The sequence below is a fragment of the Lipophrys pholis genome, assembly GCF_963383615.2.
Source record: "Lipophrys pholis genome assembly, chromosome: 8".
Taxonomy (NCBI): Eukaryota; Metazoa; Chordata; class Actinopteri; order Blenniiformes; family Blenniidae; genus Lipophrys; species Lipophrys pholis.
The window spans coordinates 18520765-18545625 of NC_137630.1; the positions used below are offsets into that span (position 1 = coordinate 18520765).

At 40.7% G+C, this 24861-nt stretch overlaps 1 protein-coding gene across 1 annotated transcript in view; it reads right to left on the reverse strand.

Moving 5' to 3' along the window:
• Positions 1 to 1066: 1066 nt before the first annotated feature.
• The window catches only part of cntn3a.2 (contactin 3a, tandem duplicate 2), a gene marked incomplete at both ends in the record, with an annotated part of 34628 nt that continues 10833 nt past the window's right edge, over positions 1067 to 24861 (reverse strand). Inside the window, 15 exons of the mRNA XM_080468819.1 lie at positions 1067 to 1164; positions 2239 to 2413; positions 2567 to 2679; positions 2990 to 3176; positions 6265 to 6374; positions 8491 to 8725; positions 9371 to 9441; positions 9534 to 9683; positions 11539 to 11697; positions 18009 to 18126; positions 19374 to 19543; positions 20803 to 20930; positions 21631 to 21781; positions 22324 to 22453; positions 24534 to 24670. Of these exons, the coding sequence (XP_080324945.1) occupies positions 1067 to 1164; positions 2239 to 2413; positions 2567 to 2679; positions 2990 to 3176; positions 6265 to 6374; positions 8491 to 8725; positions 9371 to 9441; positions 9534 to 9683; positions 11539 to 11697; positions 18009 to 18126; positions 19374 to 19543; positions 20803 to 20930; positions 21631 to 21781; positions 22324 to 22453; positions 24534 to 24670 (2132 nt within the window). The remainder of the gene's footprint in view (positions 1165 to 2238; positions 2414 to 2566; positions 2680 to 2989; positions 3177 to 6264; positions 6375 to 8490; positions 8726 to 9370; positions 9442 to 9533; positions 9684 to 11538; positions 11698 to 18008; positions 18127 to 19373; positions 19544 to 20802; positions 20931 to 21630; positions 21782 to 22323; positions 22454 to 24533; positions 24671 to 24861) is intronic.

Below are 24861 nucleotides of genomic sequence, written 5' to 3' on the forward strand. Positions count from 1 at the left end.
TGGCTTGTCACACACTTTGAAAACCGCTGGGACACACAAGTAACAAGTTGTCACATTTGAGCGGCTGGAATTAATGGATATTTGGCTGTTTCTCTTGAGAAACCCCCCCCCCCCCAAAAAAAAACTATTGGTATTAAAATAACAGTTTGAAAACAACTACTGAGGAGAGGAAAACAAAATACGTTGACAGTAGTGAGCCCCTGGTACTGTCCCTGCGTTCAGGCAGATGCAGTCTTTGTAAATGCAAAGTCAGGTTCAATCCATCAATCAGAAGGCTCTTATAATCACCGGTCTGAGGCATTAAAACCTTTTGGAGCATTCATGGCACATTCAAATCTGCAAAATTAAAATTCAAAAAAAAAATAATGAAAAAAAAAGAAGGTAAAAGGCTAACACTGACACTACGAGGTGTTTTATGAGTTTCATCTGGGACCCAACCAACTGTTAATGGAGCACGTAAAGATGAAAATGGCTGCAGTATGTTCTGAAACACTAAATATCACTGACCAGTGTCTAGAAGTGATGCCGTTATGAAAACCTCCAAAGGCACGGGCACAGGTGAATGAGCATGTTCCTACTGCGTAATTCATTTGTGAAGATTAAAATGGAAAAATTCAGACATTCGGAACCAAAAGGAATCTTATCGGGGGGGGGGGGGATCTCTGCATGACATGCTGGAATAACTTCACTATAGTAAACTGAGGAGAAGGCTGAAACTACTTTGGCACATGGATGGAAGTAAGGCATCTGTATCAATCTAGAGTTTAAAAAGAAAAAGATCTGAAATGGAGCATTGTTTCCCAACGACAAAAGTGCAAAAACAGACCTACTTTGAAATAAAAAAGAAAAGAAAAAGAAAGTCTGCCTTTACTGTTACTTAAGTGCCAGACCACACGTTCCACTCTTGCACCACGTCATACTTGCAAAAACACGGCAAAATAATATGCAGTCATCTCCAGAAAAGAGAGACCGAGACAGAAATAAAACAAGGGCACTTTCACAAATTAAAGAAAAGGAAAATACCAATATTGAAATGCTGAAAAACAGAGCAGAGTCTCTCATTGTGTCACAACGTTGACCTGAATGTAGATATTGCAATGGTGAGGAGCAGGGAGAAGGGGGAGATGTCCACACTCCTGGCTCTGGAGCCACGGGCACTCATACCTGCAAAAAAAATGGAGGAAATACAAAATGACGTGTTTAAAATACTGACGTCTACCTTTAAATGAAAAAACTCGCTGCTACGTCAGCCACGGTATATCTGTAACCAAAACCAGCAAGGTTGAAAACATTCTTGCTGAAAATAAAACGCTTGGCTTTTTTGACAGATAAAATATGCATAGGGACATTTCACAGGGGTACTTATAATGTGGCAAAACTCATTTATGCACTGGCTTCTGACTGCACTAAGTAAAAAATGTATTAAGGGAGCCGGGTGTAAAGGGACCAGAAGGAGCAGTTTGTTCTCATCACTAGTTCCTCACGGCACAGTATAAGTGAGTCAATTAGCTCCCGTGGATTACCGACTTTTATCCTACAATGACATAACATGCATGCGAAACTCTTTCTTTGTCTGTAAAAATGAACATGACTGACGTAAAAGACATCGTTGGCGTTTCAGAAACGCCCGTTCCCATAAACACAGGATGCGGTTTTGCCGGTCGAAGAGTTTCCCTAACATCTTTTTTCGCTTTGAGGTATCCAAAGACTGTTTCTGGGAAAAAAGGCGAATATTGTTCAAGGGGAATTTAAAAGAAAAGGTTGGCATTGAATTCTGTTTCTCTCAACTACTGTTTTCAGAGAATCAACACAAAACTTCAACAATGCAAAATAGCGTTTAGAGGAGCCCCCCTGGAGTCCCACAGGACAGTAATAGCACAGAGTAAAAGAGCAAGCCTGCGACAGAAAGATGGATTGTGCTGCATATTTCAGCAAAATATAAACCCAGAAGAGTCCAACGGAGGGGGGGTGGCTGGGGACATGAGTAATGGTGAGGCAACAAAGGACAAAATGTCCCTGTCAGATTTAAAAAGTGTTAAGTGACTTCATTTACAAAAAGCAGGTAAATAATAAAAAAGCGGAGGTTCTGAGAGATCGAGGTCTCGGTAAATTATGTGTCAAGCTTTGTCAACAGGAGCATTTCAGGAGCACAAGAGGGAGCCAAACTTAGACCCTTACTTGAACGTTTCCATTTTTCAACCGTGTAAGCGCCACGGGCTGACAAAACACGGAGCTTACTCAGTTGGTGGATTCGTATTGGGTCCGAGGACGGGCCCAGTCCGCCTTCGCTCACGGTCTGAATGCGGATGACGTAGTCGTCCTCGTCCTCGTCCTCAGGGAGGGTCAGCTCCGCTGACGAATTGGCTGTTATGAGTGTGTTTACCTCTTTGAGTCTCTGTCTCTTGTATGACAGCTGAATAGGAGGAAAGAAAAAAAAAAAAAAAAAAAAAAAAACACGGAGGGGGTGACACATTATAAATATGTATACCTTCAGTCTAAAGTCCAGGTTTTCCCTCAGCCTGCTTCCTAATGGGAATAAACACATTGGCGTGGAAGTTAAGCTCACTTGATAGCCGGTAACTTCTGACTCCGATTCCATCGCCACCACAGGTTCCCAGTAAAGAGACAGCTGAGAGCCAATTAGGGTCCATTCGACATTCAGCGGTGGCTGAGCCGGCGCTGCACGATATAAGAATAATACATTTGTATTTGTCAGCGCAGAGGCACATTAGTGTCACGCTCATAGACAACCGTTATTATATTAATCGAATAAAATGGCACAACTTCCAAGAACGGAATTAGATAAGACATTATTCTGCCGTCTGACGTTTATGATTTGAGCACGCAAACACACTCGGGCACTTATTGACTTGCTCAGTATTGTTCCCGTCTTCATTCAGAGCCTTCATAGAAGCGGACTCTGAATCACCAGCGGCTGGGTTGTAAATTCAAACTTCCTGTTCAGCTGCCTCCTCTTGCTGTGACTTACGTGGTTTCTTGGTGGTCACATTGATTGCAGGCAGGAACGGGCCGGTGCCTGCTGTGTTGAAGGCGCTGACTGTTAGGAAATACTGCGTGTGTCCTGCCAAGCCGCTCACTGTGACCGAGGTTTGGTTCCAAGGCACTCTAACCTTGCCCATCGTCTCCGGTTTGGTGTCGTCCTCCCAGTAAACCACCTATGTGAAACACAGAGCATGCTGTTATAAGAGTGCACAGACTGTGTAAAGCAACTTGTATAGGGTCAACCGGACTTTGCCACATGTTTTCAACACAGTGAGTCCAGTTGTTTTGAGACACTGGATGAATGACAAGATGCATATTGTTTTGGCTTGTGCATTTTTGTTTTTGCATTTTTGTCACTTTTCAAATAGTTTTTTAAGAACAGCTGAAGTAGTGAAACTCGACCTGATGCCATTGGTCAACATCTTGAACCCAGAGCACCTTGGACTGATCGTCCAGTCAACTCAACTTGAATGAAGGGGTGAATGAGGGAGGGAGGGAATGTGTGTTACTGTAATGAAGGAGTGAATGAGGGAGGGAGGGAGGGAGGGAGGGAATGTGTTTTACTGTAATGAAGGAGTGAATGAGGGAGGGAGGGAGGGAGGGAGGGAATGTGTCTTACCCCAGTGAATGAGGGAGGGAGGGAGGGAGGGAATGTGTCTTACCCCAGTGAATGAGGGAGGGAGGGAGGGAGGGAATGTGTTTCATGATAACAGCTAATTGTGAATCAGATATTTACTCTGTATATTCTGTGTAGTTCTGCTTGTCTGATGTATCTTGCTGTTGTATGTACTGTCGTTTCCTCTTTTACCCTCTGAAAAGCCCTTCCAGGGACGAGAGTTGCAAATTAGTGTCGAGCTATATACTCTATGTGCAACACATCGGATTTTTATCTATGTATATTGCACTGTCCCTGATAAATAAATAGAGAGAGAGGGAGGAAGAACCGGGGTGGTTTAGCTTGATGTACTTGGTAGTATAATGACTTCTTTAAGTATGTATTTATTCACTATGTTTGGGCCTACGTGAGGGATTTCCAACATATACCTGATTATGGATCCAATGCATGACAGATTAGACAAAAGCAGCCCAAAACCAATTCATACACAAAAAAGGTCAATTAAATTATGTTATATAATAACCAGAAATAAAAAGAAAAGATGTGGCTCTTGTAATCATGTTAAAAATGTCTTCATAGTCTTGAAAGTCTAAGAGACCTTATTGTTGAATGTGAAAATTCCACATTAATCATGTTTTTATATAAACATATGTAGGAGAAAGCTTGCAAATTGTGAGTGAAAAGATCATGGACATGGGGTGGTTGATGAACAGTTTGTAGAGTGTTTTCTAACGTAAAGGATGTACGTTAATAAACAACAACATGTTGTGGAGTTTAAGTAGACTAAGTCTCATCAGCTGGGAAAAAAGTCACTGCCTTGTTTTTAACATATAACTCAAGTCCACCACTCAAACTGTCAAATTCGGTTTCAATTCTTTTCATTTAAAAGCATCTAAGGAGTTAGTTACTTCCTCTAAATATGAGGAGACCAATCTTGTAATGGTGATTTGGCAAAAAAAAAAAAATAATTCTTACTGGAATTGACTATTGTTTTAATTCTTTATTTTGCTGAATCTTTGGTAATTTTCCTAATTGTAATCTGCTTTGTTTTTTTTGACAATGCTGCTTTGTTCATTTATTGATTTGATCTATGACTCTTTCCCCTCCCTTGTGATGTATGGAATCAGCATTAATCAGTATATAAAGAGTCAACTGAGACATCAGAGTGTATATTGTATATGTAAATGATTCCACTTTTGTTTTCAGTCATAAGAATGGGCCCTGATAAACCCGTGAAAACCAGTCGCTTTGAGCTGATTCTGCCTTATCGGTGGTGGTGGGTTGGTGGGTTTTTGTAAATACAGTACATTAGTTTCCTCCCAAAGTCCAGAAACGTGCATTTGAGGACTCTAATGTGACTCTAATTAGCTCATAGATGTAAATGTGAGGGTTTGAATCCAGCGTTCACCCGTAGTCCAACAGGATCAGCTCCAGCGCCCCACAGACACAAATATTCAAAGCAATACATAAGATCTATGGATGGACGATAAACAAATAATTGTCAAATAATTCAATAAACTACAGAAAAAGAATTATTGATGTATTCTTGATCAATTAAATAATGACTAATTTAAGAGTCCAAAAACTGTTAGAAGTTCTAATTTGTCAAAACAAATCTCGAAAAAAAAATAAAAAATCTTTGGACCACTAAAGCATTTTTGCTTGATCACCGAAACAGTTATAATCAATTATCAAAATTAAGTTTTGTCTTTTTTATGTCGCTCGGATCAATTGATTTATTGCCTCGCCGATCCAACAATACAATACATCAATGTTGAGTGACATGGTATGAAATATTTATTTTTGCACTAATTAAAACCTGACAGATTAAGATCTGCTTTAAATAGTTATACTACGGTTTAAGTGCCAACTATGGATTTCAATCAAAAAAAGTGATTTCTTTTTTTATCACTCTTTACCATTAGCCTGAATATAAATTACCCAGAGTGACGTGCCCCTGTACTTACTTACTCTTCTGTCATCGTTATTCAGTGGTTGCTGGTGTCGATGCATGAGCCGGATATCAAACCGACAGAAAATCTCACTACCGCGGATGGAAATGAAGAGCCGACGTGGGCTTTATTGAGCAAAAGAATAACAACAACATCTTACATTAAAGCCCTTTGATCACCCTGATTATTCTGTCAGATGCATGCAGAGGAAGCAATCAGGCTGTCCCAGTTTTCAGATGTAAGACATAATGAAATCAGCCGTTCCGGGTTTAAAATCTAACACTTTAATATTCCTATTTTATTTAGAGAATATTGATAAGAGTACGGATCGATTCCCTCGGTGCTCCGGGGGTTGTAACTCAGTCTTCTTTTGTTTAGTTTTTTTTGGGCATTCTGGCAGGTCTGGAATACCACCGCCATCGCAGCGCTCCAGATCGTGACAACGACATGAGACAGCATGTGGACAAGCAATTTTCTTTTGTTCTCTTGAAAATCGCTCCAACACGTTTCCCCGTCGCATCGGTACAAAGGACTGTATAATTTTGGTGGTAACGGTGGTCCAGCTGAAGCAGCAATTACCATGGCGACGCAGAGTTTGAGAGTGATGGCTTTGAGGTACCAACGGGGGTGATGACAAGCATTTGAATTGTGTTGTGTGTGATTTCTATTTCCATTTAAAAGAGTAAAATGTACCTCATAGCCCAGAACCCTTTCAGGGGTGAAGGAGAGAGCCTGCCAATTCACCTCAATCTCAGAGGCTGAGACACTTCTGGCCCAAACTCCCGCTGGCATCCCGCTTGGCTCTGAAAACAGACAACAGGACACTGAGCACCGCCGCCGCCCTCCAACGGCACAGAGACAAGCAGAACAAATCTTTCCCATTTTTTTTTTTTTTTTAACATTCATCACCGCGTGGCGTTCTCGCTGATCTCTGCTCAGATGAATCATCACACACAGGTGGAGTTGGTGAATCGACAAACACACCTCACTACGGCCTGACCCCCACTCAGAGGTGGCATAGATCTAAATGCCAACCGCTTGTTATGCTGGCTCAGCCATTCAGGAGAGAGAGAGAGAGAGAGAGAGAGGCGATGCTGAGAGACAAACTCCCAATTCTTACTCATCACTCTAACCACTTCCCAATAAATCAAACTGCCTATAATTTTCCCAGCAGGTTTCTTTGCTGTCAATAATTGCTAGAACGCAATCTCGGAATAATAGAAAGAGTCAGAATGGCTCTATTGTTTAATGCATTATGGGTGCACTCATGAGTCATTATAATTCATTCATAATGGTTCATAAAACATAATAAGGACGTTCACTTCATAATTATTTGCAGGATTCCTAAACTATCAGAGGTGGTGGATAAATTATGTAAGAACCACATCTTTCATAATGCTTGGCAACAGTTTTACAGAAGAGTTCTGAGTTACGTGTCACGTTGTATTTCTCAATTCATTGTTTTTCGAATGAGTTAAAAAACAACAACATACAAGCAAGAAATTGAGTTGCTTTGACAACTTGATTTGTAAGAATAAAAAGTGGTAATTTACTTACAGCGAGTGAACCTGTCTACAACATGTATTATAATATCATATGAATTCTTATAATAGTGTGTTAATCAACAGGTCATTGAGTGGTATATCCCCCCCCCTGAAATCAGGATAGAGAAGCTGTAGGGAGCAGGCTGAGGAGAACCTTGTTACGTGAAGGTTTGCATTAGACAGGAGTGGAGGCGAGCAGGAGTAAAATAGTGTGAAACAGTGAGGATGCAGGGAGTGGAGGTGGGAAAAGGAGACTGGAGTTTAGGTTACGTGGGGTCACAAATAGTGCTGGGGGGGGGGGGGGGGGGGGCTCAATCTGGATGAGTGTCAGCAGTGATCTGTGATAGAAGGGTCCGAGCGAACTGAAGGGGAAGGTCTACAGGGCGGTAGCGAGACCATCTATGTTGTTTGGTTTAGAGACGGTGGTCCTGAGGGACAGAGGGTTTTATTAGAAGACAATCAGCTGCAGCAACCCCAACAGAAAAAAATGGCCAAATTTGATGAAGATTGGACACTAAAGCTCACAGAGTCATTTTACGGACACATTGTCTATGATAATAAAGTATCTTTTATCACTGATTTTCTTTACATTGTGTTACAGCACTTTAAATTATTTTCAGACATGTGAGTTTTAAAATGAAATCGAGCCCGGGACTTCAAGTTCTTCCAAATAAAAAACTGTTGTCACTTTGCCATGAAGATGATAAATGGAGAGCTTATTACACAGAATATCCAACACCTCTAATCCTTTGCGAACCTTGTTTATAAGTTGATTAAGCACATTTAAAAATCAGTTTTTATAAGGATTATATATGCATTTTAATGCCTTTTGAATAAATGAATGCATTATCCCTCATAGGAAGGAAAAACAAACAAACATCTGACTTTAATAGCCATTAAGAGTTTGTAACGTTGCCACTCATGTTTGCTCACATCGAGCTCTAATTAAAAAAAAACAAAAAAACAAATTTCTATTTTCTAGTTAGATCTGTAAAGCTTCAATAATGTTGAATCAGAACCAACATTTCTATTGTGGTCAACATTGTTATTAAGTTTTTACCGAGCACTGAATAACTGTAAATCCAAAATAAGTATCTTACTAATAGAAATGAGATGATGGACTCATGGCCAATAGATATAGTTTGACATTGTGGGACTAACTGATATATATTTTACATCAGATGTGCAACAAGAAATTATTTTTTTGCATAAAGTGACGTACATTTTAATTCCTGGGTTTTTCTTTTTTCCCCTACATAGTCGGCTGCTGGTGTTAGCAGATGCATTAGAACCACAGTTCTGATCTTTTGTCCTTTTGAAAATCAGTAAAAGCTTTGCAGCATTGCTCAGATCCCACCCGCGACCATTCCATTACCTATTTCCGCGCTGTAGATGGTGACCACTGGGCTGAAGGGACCTTGCCCTTTGCTGTTGTAAGTGCCGACCTTGACATGGAACGGAGAGAAGGGCGCGATGCTGTCGTTGCGGTACACGTAGCGCGACGCGCCGGGGGCGGAGGTGGCCACGTGAGTCCAGCTAACTTCTCCGAAGGCGCGGAAAGCGATGATGTACCCAAAGCTCTCACCATTCTGCAGTTCTTCGGGAACAGGCTGAGAGTGAAACACAAAACTATAGTGATATTAAAACATATACAAACCACTCACGTTCGCGCCACCGCTGGGCTCACGCAATCACCACCTCCTCTCGTGGCACCAAAAGACATGAATGACCCTCAAATTGCTTTCGTGACCCACCTGATAAAATCAAACAAGCATTAAAATGCCATTTAAAAATGAATCCATTCTCACGACAGAACATCCGTGCAGCGTTTGAAATGAAATGTTACTCTGCATTTAATGGGATGAGAAAAATTTCAACAATAAGACAGCTTAGCATCTAATGGCTCCTTCAGTTGGGACTTGGAATTTGCAACTCATTTTATTGTTCGATTGTTAGATTGTAGTTTTGGCAAACAACAGTAATTCTTCACAGACCTGAGCCTCATAAATGACAATAACTGTCACACTCAGCGGTTTGGGGTGTACATCGTTGCTGCTTTACATCCGGACTCTAACAAGGAAATTACGACAAATCCGCTGGCAGACTTCAATTGACCACAAATTTATGACGCCCACAAGCTGCAGAGACGAGGAGCTTTGATTCAGCACGAGATATTAAGCACCGCACTTGAGGATGAAGAAGCCTGAACGCAGGCACTCTGAACACCAGACTGGAACATAAGACTGATGACTTACCTCCCACGTGATGACCAGTTCAGCTCTGCTTCCACCTCCACCGCCCACGTCACCTGGAGCTGCGTCTGGAACTACAACGCAGAGAGACGTCGTTGACATAACACACCCGCATGAAACTGCACAGGGGAGAACAACACGAAGGAGATGGATTCATTCTCTGTACCCGCGTCCTCGGTCCTGGTCTTCACAGACACGGGGCTGGGCTCTCCGACACCAACGCTGTTTTTGGCCAATACTCGAAATTCATACTCGACCCAGGCATTGAGGTCGACCACTGTGGCTGTCAGGGTGCTCCCATCAATAATCTCAGGGACTAAAGACAAAAAAAAACAAGAAATATCTATAAATTAGTGCGAAATGCATATGTCTAATAGAAATCTGAGAGAATAACAGCAATCTATTTAAAAAATAACAATAATGTAAAATGTGAGCTAAGAAAATCCTTTATTATTTTGTTCTTTACTTTCACTAAAAGGAAAAACAGTAACAACTCCACAACTGTACAGAATAAGGGTATTCATTGTTTTAAAGGATAAAGGATTCATCAACTGCTCAGGAAATCTAAAAACCAGATTTCAGAAATAAAAAAATTAATAAAAATAAAATCTGAAAACCAAAACAGTTATTTTCTGTCTTGTTTTGCTCTTTATTCTAAAACTAAATTCGGAAGTATTTTTGCCTTTACACGGCATTTACATTTCTTTGTCGCAAAATCTCTTCATTGACTTTGCAACTAAATGTTTAATTAAAGTCACAGATCAAGAGAAACAACTATTCTTTCTTCAGATATATGAAAACAACTGAATGCTTGGGCAGGACTTAAGTTATTTCAGGGATTTATGTAGAAAAAAGAACAATCTGTAAAGTTCTCACAGCAGTTTTTTTTGAAAGTGAACTTTTCTTGTTCTTAACAGCGAAGGACAGTGGAAAGTTAAAGTAACATCTGGTGGTTGATTGTTGCTCTTGTGGGATTGTTGTTGTTTTCCCCCTACATTTTATTGGGACGTTAACTGCTGTGAGATGATGATTTTAATTGGTGATGTATAAAATACAATGAATGAGATTAAATTATGGCATAAACAACAGCTCCGTCGCAATGGCTGAGTGATGCTGTTATTTTAACGTATAAGCTGAAACCCTGCATTAACACTTCTAATGGCAGCGTAAACAAAACTATGAAGACCACGCTGACAGGTTCTCCATGTTAAATACTGTATCTTTAATATAATCTGACGGCATCGTATCACCGGTACACAGGCATGAATCTTGTTTTTATATTAACAGAAAAGTAAAACCAGTTAAAACTTGGCTTAACTTTCCATCAAACTATTAATCAAAACTTGATTTTAAAGTGGTGTTTTGAAACTTTTCAAAACTGGCTAAAAAAAAACTTATTTAGTCTGCCTCTTATGAATGTGTTCATAATTTCAAGTGACTGATGCAACAATGAAATATTATTGGAAACAAAAGCTTTAACTTTTCTGTCACTTTCTCCAACTTTGTTTGGATTACATGTTGTGAATTATGAAAAACGACGTAAGACTTTTGTTGACAGTGCAATTATATTCTATTATTTGGGCAAAAAGATACAAATTTGCCTGTAAGCTTTCTGTGGTGAATTTAATGTTATTATTAGGAACCTTATCCTGTGAATTACATCCAGTGTTTTGCAGAAAAAAAAGAACCGGATGAGGGAAAATCAGCATTTACATTTAAGATGTTTTTATTGGTTTCATAGGGAAATGTGTTTGTTTGTTTTTTTCTGCCGGCATCTTTAAGGGGCAGAAAAATAAATGAATAAATAATAAGTGAAAACACGCACATGCACATATTTATGAAAGAAGGGACTATAAATAACAGTTGAATACCTCAGCATACAAAGAGGACATTGGTTTTGGCTCCGGTAAATCTCCACAGAAAGTAATTAAAGTAGTTTGAATGAAATAATATAAAAGCAGCAGCAAGGACACCTGGGTCCCCTGAGCAGGACCCTGACCCGAATCTCCTCGGTCTCCAGTCCTCCCTTTCTGCAGCTGCCCTACACCCTGACCCCTCCGCTGAACGGGGAGGAGGAATAACAGAGCTCCCTCGCCGGGGAGCCGTGAATCTTTCTGAATAACATCTCATCAGCCATAAGATAAAAACTCATCCTCCGAGCACTTGCGTACCTGTGTTAACCCTCTGCCACCCCACGGTGAAAGGCGTGCGGGTCTGGATGAGGTAGTTGGTGATGGGGCTGCCGTTGTCTCTGCCGGGGCTCCACGCCAGCTGAGCTGTGCTGTCTGTCACCTCCTCCACCGTCACCGAGTCGGGGGGGCTGGGGGAGCCTGACTCAATCACAGGAACAGACACACCGTGAGGTATTGGCACAGATGACACTGCAGAGTGTGCGGACGTACACGTGTGCACTCACACACCGTGCATGGAAAATATGAGCGGCGCATAGATTTGCATTAAAAACAAATCCAGCTAAATTATGCCTCTATGTGGCCCTCATATCTTGAAATCAGCATTACCCAGGAAGCGCTTTATGTTGAGAAGAAATAATGCCCTTCACAAGGAATTAAAAGTTAATTTAAGATTTATCCTCCAATAGTCACCTGACTTGTAATCCTTCCCTTTCATGGTCCTCCTGGTAATTGATTGATGAATCAGCAGACGTAAGTAGATGCAGGGAGTCAAATTAAAAGGTAAAAGATGAAAAAGGGCTTCTCAGCCACGAAAAAACTGGAGTTTTATCGTTTATTTTCATTATCCCACCAATTAAGTGGTGTGATGTTTTACTTTAGCCTCATCTACAGCTTCCTGTTCTAATGAATGTGTCGGCTCATCAGAAATAATGGACCACTGGAGAGCTACGAGACAGACCGCAGACTAATAATGCCCCGCAGTTTGCTTACGCTCCTTCACCAGCGCTGAAGTGGTTTCTGATCTGAAGCGAAATATCGTAATTATTTAAGTGTTGCAAGATTATTTGGATAAACAATCAATGCCTCCTGAAAAAAATAAAGTGTCCATGCATATGGATTTATTGGACCACTTTTAACATGCACGCAACAAAGCAACAACTGAAGCGTGTCTTTTTGTTTTCACAAGCCTATAATGTACTGCTCTCATACATTCGGCCAAAAGGGCTGGCCGTAAAGATATTGATCTGTGTAAAACTCATTAGCAGCTCTTGATAAAAAAAACAAAAAAAAAACAAAAAAACAAGTAAAAAAAAAAAAAATACTACTTTAATGCACTGGCCTCATTAATAAAAAATAATGGGGCACACGATCAAGGATCAATTCCTTATCCTCTTAATTAAATTTCATTGGCTGAGGCAAGGAGGTGCTGTCAGTGTCTCGAGGGGGTTCGGATAATTTGTTATTAATATGGACAGACTGCGTATCTGGGCTTTTAATATGAACTGAGCACCAGGAAAGAAAAATAATATCTGTATTTATGAACCGCACAATATTATTTGGGAGCGACCCGAAATGGGTGAAATGCACTGTCAGCCATGTAGGAAAATGCGTTTAAATAGCAGTTTGTCACAAAAGTGGCGAAATAAAAATGATGAAGCACACAGCTGTGCAGCGCTGGATCTCCCTGCACACGACCTCCCCGGATAATGACGATGATGCAACCGTCAAACAAGCATGAGTGCCCGCTGAGTGGTTTGCATGCTAATGACCGCGATGTTATCCTTATACCGTGACCTTCTCCATCGCCACCATTACCACCAAGTGGAGTGTTTGCGAGGCATTGTGGAGTGACATCTAAAACATTTTCCACTGCCATTGTGAAATAAATATATATATATATATATATATATATTAAAAAAAAACAAAAAAAAACAACAACAACCCAGATAATTGCTCAAGAGTCTTTGTGTCAGGAGCGATTATCATTGACCTTCAGTTCTGCGAGAGGAGAGGACTGAAGCCGGACTGGAAATAACACCCTGCAGGATTATTGAGCCGCCTAATATACATGATAGTAATAATATTTCAATTGCCAATAGCCCCGATAATTACGATTACTTTGAGATCCATTGTTAATGCCTATATACGCACCAGTAATCACAGTGCTGTTTTAAAATCATATTTTTGATCACATGGTAATGGAGCCATCAAGGAAGGCTGGATTGTATCCCATTGCTTCCCAGAAAATCCAACCAATCCGATTCAATATGCTTTCCTCTCAACATGTATATGAATAAATGAATGGGTATTTTTTAATTAAATGTCATGCACACATGTGCCCTGCCAACATGGGCTTATATGTCACTATATACATTAATTGGAAGATGACAGTCATGGTACATATTCAAAGTAACACGAACATTTCAACAAAGTCCAGAGTCTGGATACAAAGCTTTCAGTCTCATTGTCCATGCTTTTTCCACATATCTTGCCAAACTAAAAATTTTATTTCTAAATAACCAACTCAGCAAATCACCTTCTGCCAACCAAAAGAGATCAGGATTATTGCGTTAATTTTTTTTCAAACAAAGTCATTCTTAAACCATTATACAGTGGACAATAGAACATGAAATGAAATTCATCCTCCACCAAACATATGTAAGTCACAAACATAACATAGCCGGTTCTCTTCAGAGACCCCATTGTAATGACCCACCTCCACCTCTAGGGGCAGCACTCCTGCCCTGAGCTGAGCACAAAAAGACCCCTGTCCTCTTTTTAAATTACAATTAACATAAAGTTCTGTGGAAAAACAATCTTTAAACTGAACGTAACTTCTCATTTTAGGTTTATTGAACAGTTCAAGCTTCCACTGCTCTTTGTAATTATAAAATAATGACCACCTGTGGTTTGTAAATTATTCAAAAACGATGATTGTAAATTCATTTTTGTAAGTATTTGAAGGACCTCATGAGACCAAGGGTATTTATGGGTGGTTCCAAAGTCTCATCATTTCAGCCCACCGCTTCACCACACAGGGTTCCCAGCCCATGTCTCCCTCTATGGCTGCCTTAGGGGTGAATTTAAGGACCCCGAGGAAATACATCATAGCTCTGCTTTGGACAGAGTTGCTCTCTGCAGCCTCCTGAAAACCCCAAACCCCTACAGCATAGAACAACACAGAAGCTACCATTGTACCTTTATAAATGGACATTTCAGAAACATCAAGTTTTATACAAATTGACAGGGATATCATCTGTTTCCTGATTGGATATATTGACTCCTTTTGACAATCGGCAATCTTAGAAAATGTATTGTATTCTATTGTATTCCCAGATAATTGCAATTTCATTCTTTGTTTTTATCATATATACCTCACAACATGTATGTCACACTCTAGTTATTTCTAACGTTAGAATTTAAAGATGATTTAACGATCCGCAGGTATATATTTGTGTCTATAAAATGTGATCAGTTCAACAAAAGACATTCAGTACTTTAAAACATACAAATATTACACCAAAATGTTACAGAAAGAGAAATTTGAGAGCAGTGTACAATTTAAACATTTCAGGTTTAACCCATTTGTGTATATAAAATGTATGCAGTCCTAAAAATATAAATGTCCAGTTTAAACATCTGATTGACATTCTTAATTATTCATTTTGGCGTTATTCCAGATAGTGTGAGTACGTATTGCTTTAAAAAAGATGACTTTCATTGTATATAAAACTACGTAAAACCACTTCATCACTTTTTTTTTGCATGCACCGAGTTTATTGCATCAAAATATGTAAATTAACGTTTTTGAAAAAAGAGTGTGCAGTCCAAAGGGACGAAAGAACTTCAAAACATGCAATTATTGAATAACATTTTATAGAAATAAATTTTGTTTGAAATACAACATTTAGATTTTACACGTTATATTTTTGTTTTGCACCAACTAATATTTTTCACAAATCTCTCAAAGGTTTTCACCATCAAGGTTATGAAACATAATACTGTTTCCATCATTGGGTACAAGAACAAAAGGCCACCCACATTTGGATGATTCGGTATTCAATAATAACTAAAGGCCATCTCTGCAAAGCAATGCAATTTTAGATTATTTAATATACATTTTTTAAAAAAAAGGACATGTACATATATTTCATTTTGATTAATTTGATTTGTATTTTTCCATACTCATACTAGAGTAACACAAGCTCAGTGCCTTTTCTCTCATCTTTATGCGATCTTGCTCTTCTCCCTCTAGGTCATTATACACCTTCTAAGCCTCCCCTCCTTTTTTTTTAACGCTGATGAAAGCAGTGCTCGGACCAGCAAATAATTAGTGCCAGCTTAGCTACCTTTTTTTCTGGCTTCGGGACAAGGCCGGGGCAGTCAAAAACCAAAGATCTGGGGCTGAGTTTAGCTCTGATCCAGGCTCCTGGAAGGAGCCATGTCACCTGGATCAACCTTTTTTTTTTTTTTTTTTTTGCTCTTTAAACCAGGATAACTGCTTGGCATAGGCATCAGCCTTTCATGCTTGGGTTTTGTTAGCAAAATAAGACCAAGTATTTCTCATGTGATTATACATATGATTATGTTGATAATAGAACAGAATGTGTTTCCTCTCCTTTGTTGCTGAGTAGAATCTTCAGTAATATTTGAGATTGTATTGTGGTGGTTTTCATTTAATCGCCCATACGTCTCACAAACACCTGGATCGATGAATTTGTTGATAAACTGAAATGCTGCTCTTTCGTTTTCAGGTAATGCCTTCATTGGGTCTGTTTTTTTCCTAAAGGCAGAGGGTCTTAAATGTCATCGATCTATTTATCTATCCATGTTTGGGTGGCGAGACGCTGGAGCCAATTCCTGCTGAGTATGAGCAGAGTATACACTGGACAGGTCACCCAGTCCATTACAGGTCAAACAAGGAAAATAAATACCTATGGGGAATTTAGAGACACTAGCAAATCTCAAATGCCCGTTTTTGGACTGTGAGAGGTGTCACAAAACCAGCTCAAAACCATACCATACACAGACATTTAATAAATTCATGCAACTTGCAAACACAAACAGATGCCAGTGTAAATAGAGAGCCCACAACGGGCAAACAAGAAGGAAAACCAGTCGATCTGCATTCGTTGACAACCCTCGATTCTTTCAGCTTAAGGTAGAAACGTCTTCGAGGCAGTGGGTGGGATTCAACAGAGGAAACACGCGAGGTGAGAGTGCTGACTTCTACTGACTGTGTTCCATACTAGTCCAACTCCACCTCATAAGCAACACTACATGTCGTCTTTTACTAATACTTTTAAACCTCAGCATTAAAAAATGTTTAATTGTAATGTGGGAGGTCATAGTATGTTTCTTAGGAGGTTCGTTGCGTCTTAATGCCCTGTGCATCGTTTCAAAGAGTCCCCTGACTCCTGCGTGGATCCCTGGTAATGAAACAGAGGAATCACCAGGACAGTGACAGATCTACTGCTCCGAATGGACATGGGCTCACCGTGTGTTGAAGGTCTGCCGTTGTCTGCAGTAATCAAGTCAAAACATTTTTCTTGCCCTTCATGACTCGGTTTTCTAACCAGCTTCATGCTTTGCTGCTCAGCATTTGAAGTCATTCGATCCAAACAACGAGACGTCCATGACAGCTGCCGTGAGCAGCGAGTGTAAATAATGCACGACCCGAGTCGCATTGGAGGTTGTTTCCAGTCAGTACCCAGCCAATCTATTTTCACATGCTTTAATATTGCCATTACTTGGAAAAACACAACAACCCTGCATTATTTCCACTTAGATCTCAGCCAATTAGAACAGAATGCCTATTAATGCTATTTGCCTGGAAGATCTTCAATGTGCCAAGCTGAATAACTGGTGGGTTTCCTTACAAGATAAAGATATGGATCCAACCTTTTCAAAGGCTGACACCAAAATCATCCTTCACCTCATTTGACATTTAACATATTTACGTAGTGTCAATTTGCTGGGCTATTTGGCGTATTGATTTAAGTCGGGAACATCCCTCCTCTCACACCACGGGCAAAACAAACCTTGTCCGACAAGACAAAAACAAAAGTTATTTCGCTCTGCCCGGTGTAGCTCCTAATACCCGTGTCTTTGTGGAGCTGCACATACAGCCTGAGTGAGGAAACACAGACATCGAAACATACCCCCCTGTCAAACACATTGGAACAATATTGAAAATTGGTCATTAAAAAGAAAGAGACTTCGAAAATGAACGAGCTTAAAAACACAAATCTGGTATCACAAGAATTTTCTGCAGCGTTCTTCCTCCACGATCATCCTTTGAATGCAATAAAAAGGAGGTGCAAGCCTCCTCTGTTTGATGTAATCAAACCACTGAAACTAGAAATAAACACCACAAAAACACTTCCCTAGGATCATATCCAGAATGAGTTTCATGAGAATATATGTACTTAGATGACATTGTCATTACCATCTAAAGCAAACCCCGTTTGAGCCTAAAAGCGCAGAGTGAACATTACGCAACCTAAACGTCAGCATTCTCTCTATTCATTGGTGAATCATACAAGCTTTGCTTGGTAGCACTTACAGGCTACACAGCTCTTTTTAATGTGCTACACATCTATTGCCCAGTTTACAGTTGAGCCCGGGTTTTTAATTTGTCCTTTTTAAAAGCAGAATCCATTAAACAAGACTGGCTGTAAGCCCCCGTTTTAATTAGTGGCTGCAGAGCAGAGAGGAGGTTTTCTTACCTTTCACAATCAATACCGCCACGGCTGACAGGCTCTCCACGTCCGTGTCCACCACGCAGATATATTTGCCAGCATGGTAAAGCTGAATGTTCCTGATCATCAGATCTCCTGCCGCTCGCTATCAAGAAGGAACGAAAGCTTTATGTAGCAAGAAAGATAACAGACCATGTGACAGCTTATTAAAGAATGTAGTGGAGCATATATAAGGTCCCGTAAATAGCAGTCCCAAACATTTGCAGATCCTGTGGTTATTTAACTAAGAGTGCAGGAAAGAAAATCAAGAGAATATTCTTATCAGGTCACAAAATTTGCTCAAAAAAAAGGAGGATCAAGGCAAGAATTTCCCAAAAAATACATTGGGCAAATAAAGTTATTTGTCCAACAAGGTTATATCCACGTCACTGTGACCTACACGTCACTGTGTGCTGCACACATATACAGGTTTGAGCTATTACTACTTAATACAACACGCAGTTTTAGCTTGATTGGAGAGGTTAAACAAATCTGAGAAGACACCCATAAGCAGAAAATGGTAAATTAGTTGCAAAATCATTCTTTTGGTGTTGGCACAGAAACATGGCAGCAGATCCAATGTGGTTTAATTATGGAAATTAAATTCCCCGAAGCAGCAAATTTAAGTTGATAATCTCTTCGGGCTCGGAACATTTGAGCATTTCTGAGAAAATAGTCCCACTTTACATAAGTATATTGTCAGTCAAACACATACAGTGAAAGAATAGTTCATCCCAGAGCATGTGAGGATGCTTTGAAAGTGGTATTTGTCATTTGGGTCGCTGCCATGCTTTGATTTCTTTAAAAGACACCTCTAATAATGCTTTACCGTTATAAGGGGCTGTGCGACAAGCCGTGTCAAAGCAGAATTTGAAGAGAAATCCAGACCAGCCAAAGCCTTAAAAAACTAGATTACTCCAGAAGACTGCGCCGGAGTAGGAGAAATGTACTCAAAAGGATGACAACCTGTCACAACGGCTGAGCAACTAGCGCATTACCTACATGATGATTTTTATGTACCGCGTGTGTTTTGACACAGCGACTGCTATGTTTCCATTCACCAGAATACAATTGGAAGCGTAGAGAAGCCGAATGATCTAATAGCACTTCCTTCCAAAGATTACTTTCCCACAGCTTATTATGCCTCCGAGGAGAGTTTCAGAATTGTGAAAAGAATAGTATCAATCCAACTGCGGCAGAATGTTCCACAGTAAATCTCATCAAGAAATATCATAGCGTGGACACACACGCTACGCCTTCGAACGGGAGCTACGGATGGCGCGACCCGAGACAGGAAGAGGTGCCAGCTGCATATTTGCACCCTCCGGAAACGTACGACCGTAAGTCACTCACCCCGCCCACGAGCTCAAAGTGACCGTCTCCTCGGGCGATGAGCTGTCCGTTGAAGGCCCAGGAGAAAGACACATCAAGGACGGGGTCACTGGTGACCTGGCAGGGTAACACAATGCTCTCGCCCACAATGATCTCCATGTCCACGGGCCCCTGGATGATTCTGGTTGGATCTGCACCAAACCAAAAAAAAAAAAAAGAGAGAGAGAAGAAAAAAAATAAAAAATAAATAAAAAAACACATCCGTGAGAGGCTGCCAATCTTATACAGAGCATGAGACGTTTCATTGCCAGGAGATGAGCAGCCCTTTTTTGATTTTCCGAGATAGAAGCGAGCGAGTGATAAAACACTCGCTGGAACACAAGACCGTGCTCGGTAACACAGTGAGTCAGAGGCAGAGCAGTGTTGTCTATATAAAGGCAGGTCTCATGAAAGTCAAATAATGTGTGATAACATGCGGCCCGCCACCACTAAAATGCCATAATACTCCAGGAAGACACGGCTCGCATGATCTCCTGAAATCCTGATAGCAATTACAATACACCGAGGATCAGATAAAACTTCATGCAACGGGCCGTCCTGCACCAAAATAAGGAGCACTGCATTCAAGCAATCATTTGGATAAGCCTCTTGTGTTTCAAAAGTCAAGATAATAAATCTGCAGGAATCAAATAAAGAAGGGACAACACAAAGCAAAAGAGGATTTGCATTCACGTCTTACCTCACACAGTCAGGGGATGAAAAGAAATCTCATGTAAGTGTCCTCTTCGTTCTTAAGCTGGCGATAATCAATGTCTGGGTCACGACTCTGTGTCGCAGACGCCATTACGAGTGTGAAAAATACTCTAGTAATTAAAAAAAATAACTGGCTTTGGCAGTAACAGCAGGAGAAAAATATAATCCAGGACATTAATAAAACCAATAAGAAACTGGGAGAACACTCAACTATCACGGCGGAGAAAACGCGCGCTCGACAATAACAGCATTGCCACCTCACCGAGGCGCTCATTGCTTCCACTCAGGGCACTTTCATTTGTTGCAGTAAATTGGTTGTTTCAACTTCTTTGAGGAAAACAATGACGGAATATTTTGTCAAACACCTTCCAAGAGCATTACTGCAGCCTCTGCAAAACGCAGCCGGACAAAACAACTCAATACAGTCAAGCGGGAAGGCAACGACTTTTATTATCGGTGGTGTCACAAAGTAAAATCGCTTTAAAAAAAGTAGAAGAATTGACTGTTTAGTTGTGAATTAATTACTCAAGGAAAAACTTCCAAAGTTTGACACTCCTCAGAGTTACACTTTACCTACCTGCCAGTTATTGACCGTAGTCTTTGCGGTACAGTAGCCGTCTCCTGTGCTAATCCATACGGAGCGACGAATTCTGCTTACTAAGTAAAGTGCACAACAGTGTGCTTTCCAGCGGCTTACCGGTAACAAGGAGCCTTCCAGTGGTACTTGACATGCCAAATCTATTCCTAGCGAAGCATGTATAGCTGCCCGCGTCAGACTTGCTCACGTTGGCAAGGCGCAGCGTCCCATCTGGGGAAAGCGTGATCCTATAGGAGCGAGCAAACAGAGGCAGCAGTTCACAATCCCACTTCCAAGAAGGAAAACAAAAATCCATTTGTCAGATAAACACTGATTTCTGGATGCCAATCAATGTACATAATCATGTCATGTCAAAAACGCACGTGTGAAGTGAATATTGATTAAAGGAGTCAAGATATCAAAACAATTCTCCTTTTTAATGGTTTTCCAACATTAATATGTGTCCCCATACCTGGGAATGACGCCCCAGAAAGGGAAGAAAGTCTCTCTCCCTGGCTTGCTTCAATTTTTAAAAAGTGTGTTGCTCCAACGAACGAATCAGAAATCAAACCCTATATAGTGTCATCGGGGGTTTAGCCAATCCCAATCAAGGTAGGTCCCTTTGACCCTCCCACAATTAGGCAGCTCTGCTCTGGCACATGGCACCACAAGAGGAGGTGCTTCCTCCTCTTCCCAAGATGAGCATGTGTGGGCAGAGACAGTCCAGCTCACACAGACACAGCAGATTCTGAATGCAGCTCCTATGATCCAATATTCAAATGGCTGAAAATCAAGGAAAAGCTGAATTTGGGGGCAATTAACTTTGAATACGTTGTTGGACCAACAAGACCCATATGAACGTGTTGGAAAGCTGTTTTATCTGACCCCTTTTTAACAAGTATGGCTTAAAAAGAGTCTGATCATTTCTCGCTCCTCTTCTGTGCCTACCTGTCATTGGTGTGGATGGGCAGGTTTCCCTTCTTCCACAAAATGCTGGCGATGGGATAGGCCTGGGGTTTACACTCGAGAGTCACAGTGGTTCCTGCCTTGGCTTTGAGCAAAGCTCTGAGGACGTTCCCTGTGAAGTCTGGAGGAGAAGCTGATGGGAAACAGTAAACTGACTTCAGTATAAGACCACGGCAAATCTCCAAAGACATTTGATGCACGCTTCAGTTTGATCTGTGAAAATCATCAAATCTTAAAGTAATGGAGACAGACATTTAACGCATTTGCAGTGGGAATCAAGTAGATATGAATCCAATGCATGACTCCTGATTTTCACTCAGTTTTATGTGTGTGCGTGCGCGCGTGTGTGTGTGTGTGTGTGTGTGTGTGTGTGTGTGTGTGTGAGAGAGACAAAAAAAGCAAAGTGAGCAGACAATAATATAAGTTTTAATTGGTTTCACTGTAAAAACATCAAATCTATTCTGTTCCTATCGCACCATCTCCATCACAGCATCAAAGTGAAAGATATCATGAAAAGCAAGATATATTTAAATGCGTTTGACCTCACAAAACCATCCTCACTGACCCCATTATCTGCTAATCCAGACAACCTTTAAGAATGACAGTAAGATGACCTTTAAGATTCTCTGCCAACAATGATTTGAGATTTTAAGGGAGAGATAAATGCCATCCTACCTAAAACCATTAGTTCGGCAGCAAAATATATGACGCCATGTTTATTCTCGGCCACACACTGGTACATGCCGGCATCAGACAGTGTCAGCACGGACACTGACAGGACCCCGTCCTCCACATGGATCCTGTCCTGTGGAGAAAAAAAAAAGAGGATGAAATAAGGCGATTATTTGCTGAAGATTTAAAGGGTAGCTTTGGCGTTGCAGTCTCAGTAAACACTGGATTGGGTTCGAAGTACTGTCAACATTGTACATAATTAATCATTCAGAGCATAAACCACATTTTTGTTTTGCAGTTATGGACCGCCTCATTTTCTTACAATCATGTAAACATGTTTCAGCTTGCTGGTTCGTCTGTCTGCGGTCTTTCTCCAAAACTGATATTCCTTGTAATGAAAACCCATCTTGTTAGATTTGTGTTGGTGTGACTAAACTAATTTGTTGTGATATAAAAAGATTTTTTTTTTTCCAAAAGACATGGGTCATTAAAAATAAGTGCTGGAGGTATGCATTGTAAGATTCTTTGCGATGTAAATGTACTGTTTATCTCCCAAAAAAATCTTTTAAATCCCGACATATAGAGTACAGCCCAGATTTTGGAAGCATTTTACTGGCACAATAAAAAGGATAAACAAAGACCAGCAGAACGATAACACAGCGAATGTTATCAAGGCTGGAAATCAAACAACAGATCTGATGATCAGAGCAGAAATATGCACAAATATGATAACAGCAGTGCATTGCCACTGATGAATAGGACAATGATAATCCATCCATCCATCCATCCATCCATCCATCCATCTATCCATCCATCCATCCATCCATCCATCCATCCATCCATCCATCCATCCATCCATCCATCCATCCATCCATCCATCTTCTACACCCACTTGATTGAATTTAGGATTGTTGGGCGTTGGAGCCGATCCCAGCTATTGATGTCCATTACAGGGTTAAAATGAAGAGACACACAATCACACCAACTGTCAGATCAGTATCACAGATTAACCCAACGTGACCCATGCCATTCCAATGTCTTTAGATCATTGGAGGAAGCTGGTGTCCCTCCACAACTCCACACAGGAATGTCAGCAGCACGTGGTCCTCCGACTGTGTGTAATTTTGTACGTTTCTGGGGAACTTGTGGACACATACAGACTAATACCACTGATGACCTGTGGGCGCATCAGAGGCATTGCACACTTAATTTTCAAAATGAAATTCTAACTATTAATTATTGGAATGATTCCATTCATCCTCAGTGATCAATAATTTGTCCAATTTAAGGTTGTGACCTGCCAATCTCACGGTACATTCTGGACATGTTACCAGTCCATCACAGAGCAAACACAAATACACACTCACACCTCGAGGAAATTTTAGAATCAAAATGACCCTCCATTGCAAGAAAATTCTCATTCAAACACAGATTCTAAGCCTGGAATCGAACTGGGCTCAGCTTACTGTGAGACCAAAGTCCTCACCAGAACAGCATCGCAGAGTCCGACTGAAATATTGTAGCTTTCATAATGAAACTGATCCTAAATTCTGTGACAGGTAAATTATTCCTAAAACCAGAATAAAATATGGCCTTTGAAAATGTCTTCCTAATAATGAGGTTTCACTTGTTGTATTTGCAGAGTAATTCAAAAGAGGTCTGCCGAGCCTTGAGCATTATTGAACACTGCTAAGAAAATAAATCTCAGCAGTAGGTTCAAGTCAGCTAAGTTCAAGGCGACGGATCTTAGGATATTCAAGACTGCGTGTATTCCTCTGGTGGTCTGGGGTAAGGTACGCTGCAACAGTATATTTCACACTAGATTGAGCCCATTGTCCTTTAAATCTGAAGGAGCTTAAACATGCGGCATGAATAATGAAAAACAACCACTGAGTCCATTCAGATGAAATGGAGCAATCTCTCGGGAAGCGCACTGATCCACTCTCTAAGACTGTGTAATCTGCCAAGGTAAAGCAGAATAAGAGACAGTTACATCCGTGTCTCATCACTGGCACACCTCGGCAAGATGTTTACACTCTCCTCTCATCTCTCTCTGAATTACACTTGAAAAAAGAAAAAAAAGAAGAAAAAAAAAAGAAAAACAGCAGTGTGTTTTGTGCCAGGATTTGCAAAATGAAAAGAAGAAGCGAAGCTGGAGATTAAGTCTTTAAAATGAAACACTTGAAGGTGGCAGAAGACGGGCAGTAATTTACCTCAGAGAGAAGCTGTTGGCCGTTCTTCAGCCATGTGTAGGAAGGTTTGGGCTTGCCATTGGCTCGACACTCCCAGTATAGTCTCTCCTCTATGGCCAAGGCCGTGTCCTTCATGGTCTGGATCCACTGAGGCTTGGCTGAGGATACAGAAATATTCTCCAATGAAATATATGGTGAAGTACGACCAGAGGGCAAAATTTGTGGGAATCCCCCCACCCACCCACCCCCCATTAAACCTTGTGCATCCACAATAGTTCAAAGGAAATGAGGCAGATTGGCAGCTTGAATCAGCGGAAAAACACAAAACGTCAGGAGAATGGGTTTGTCT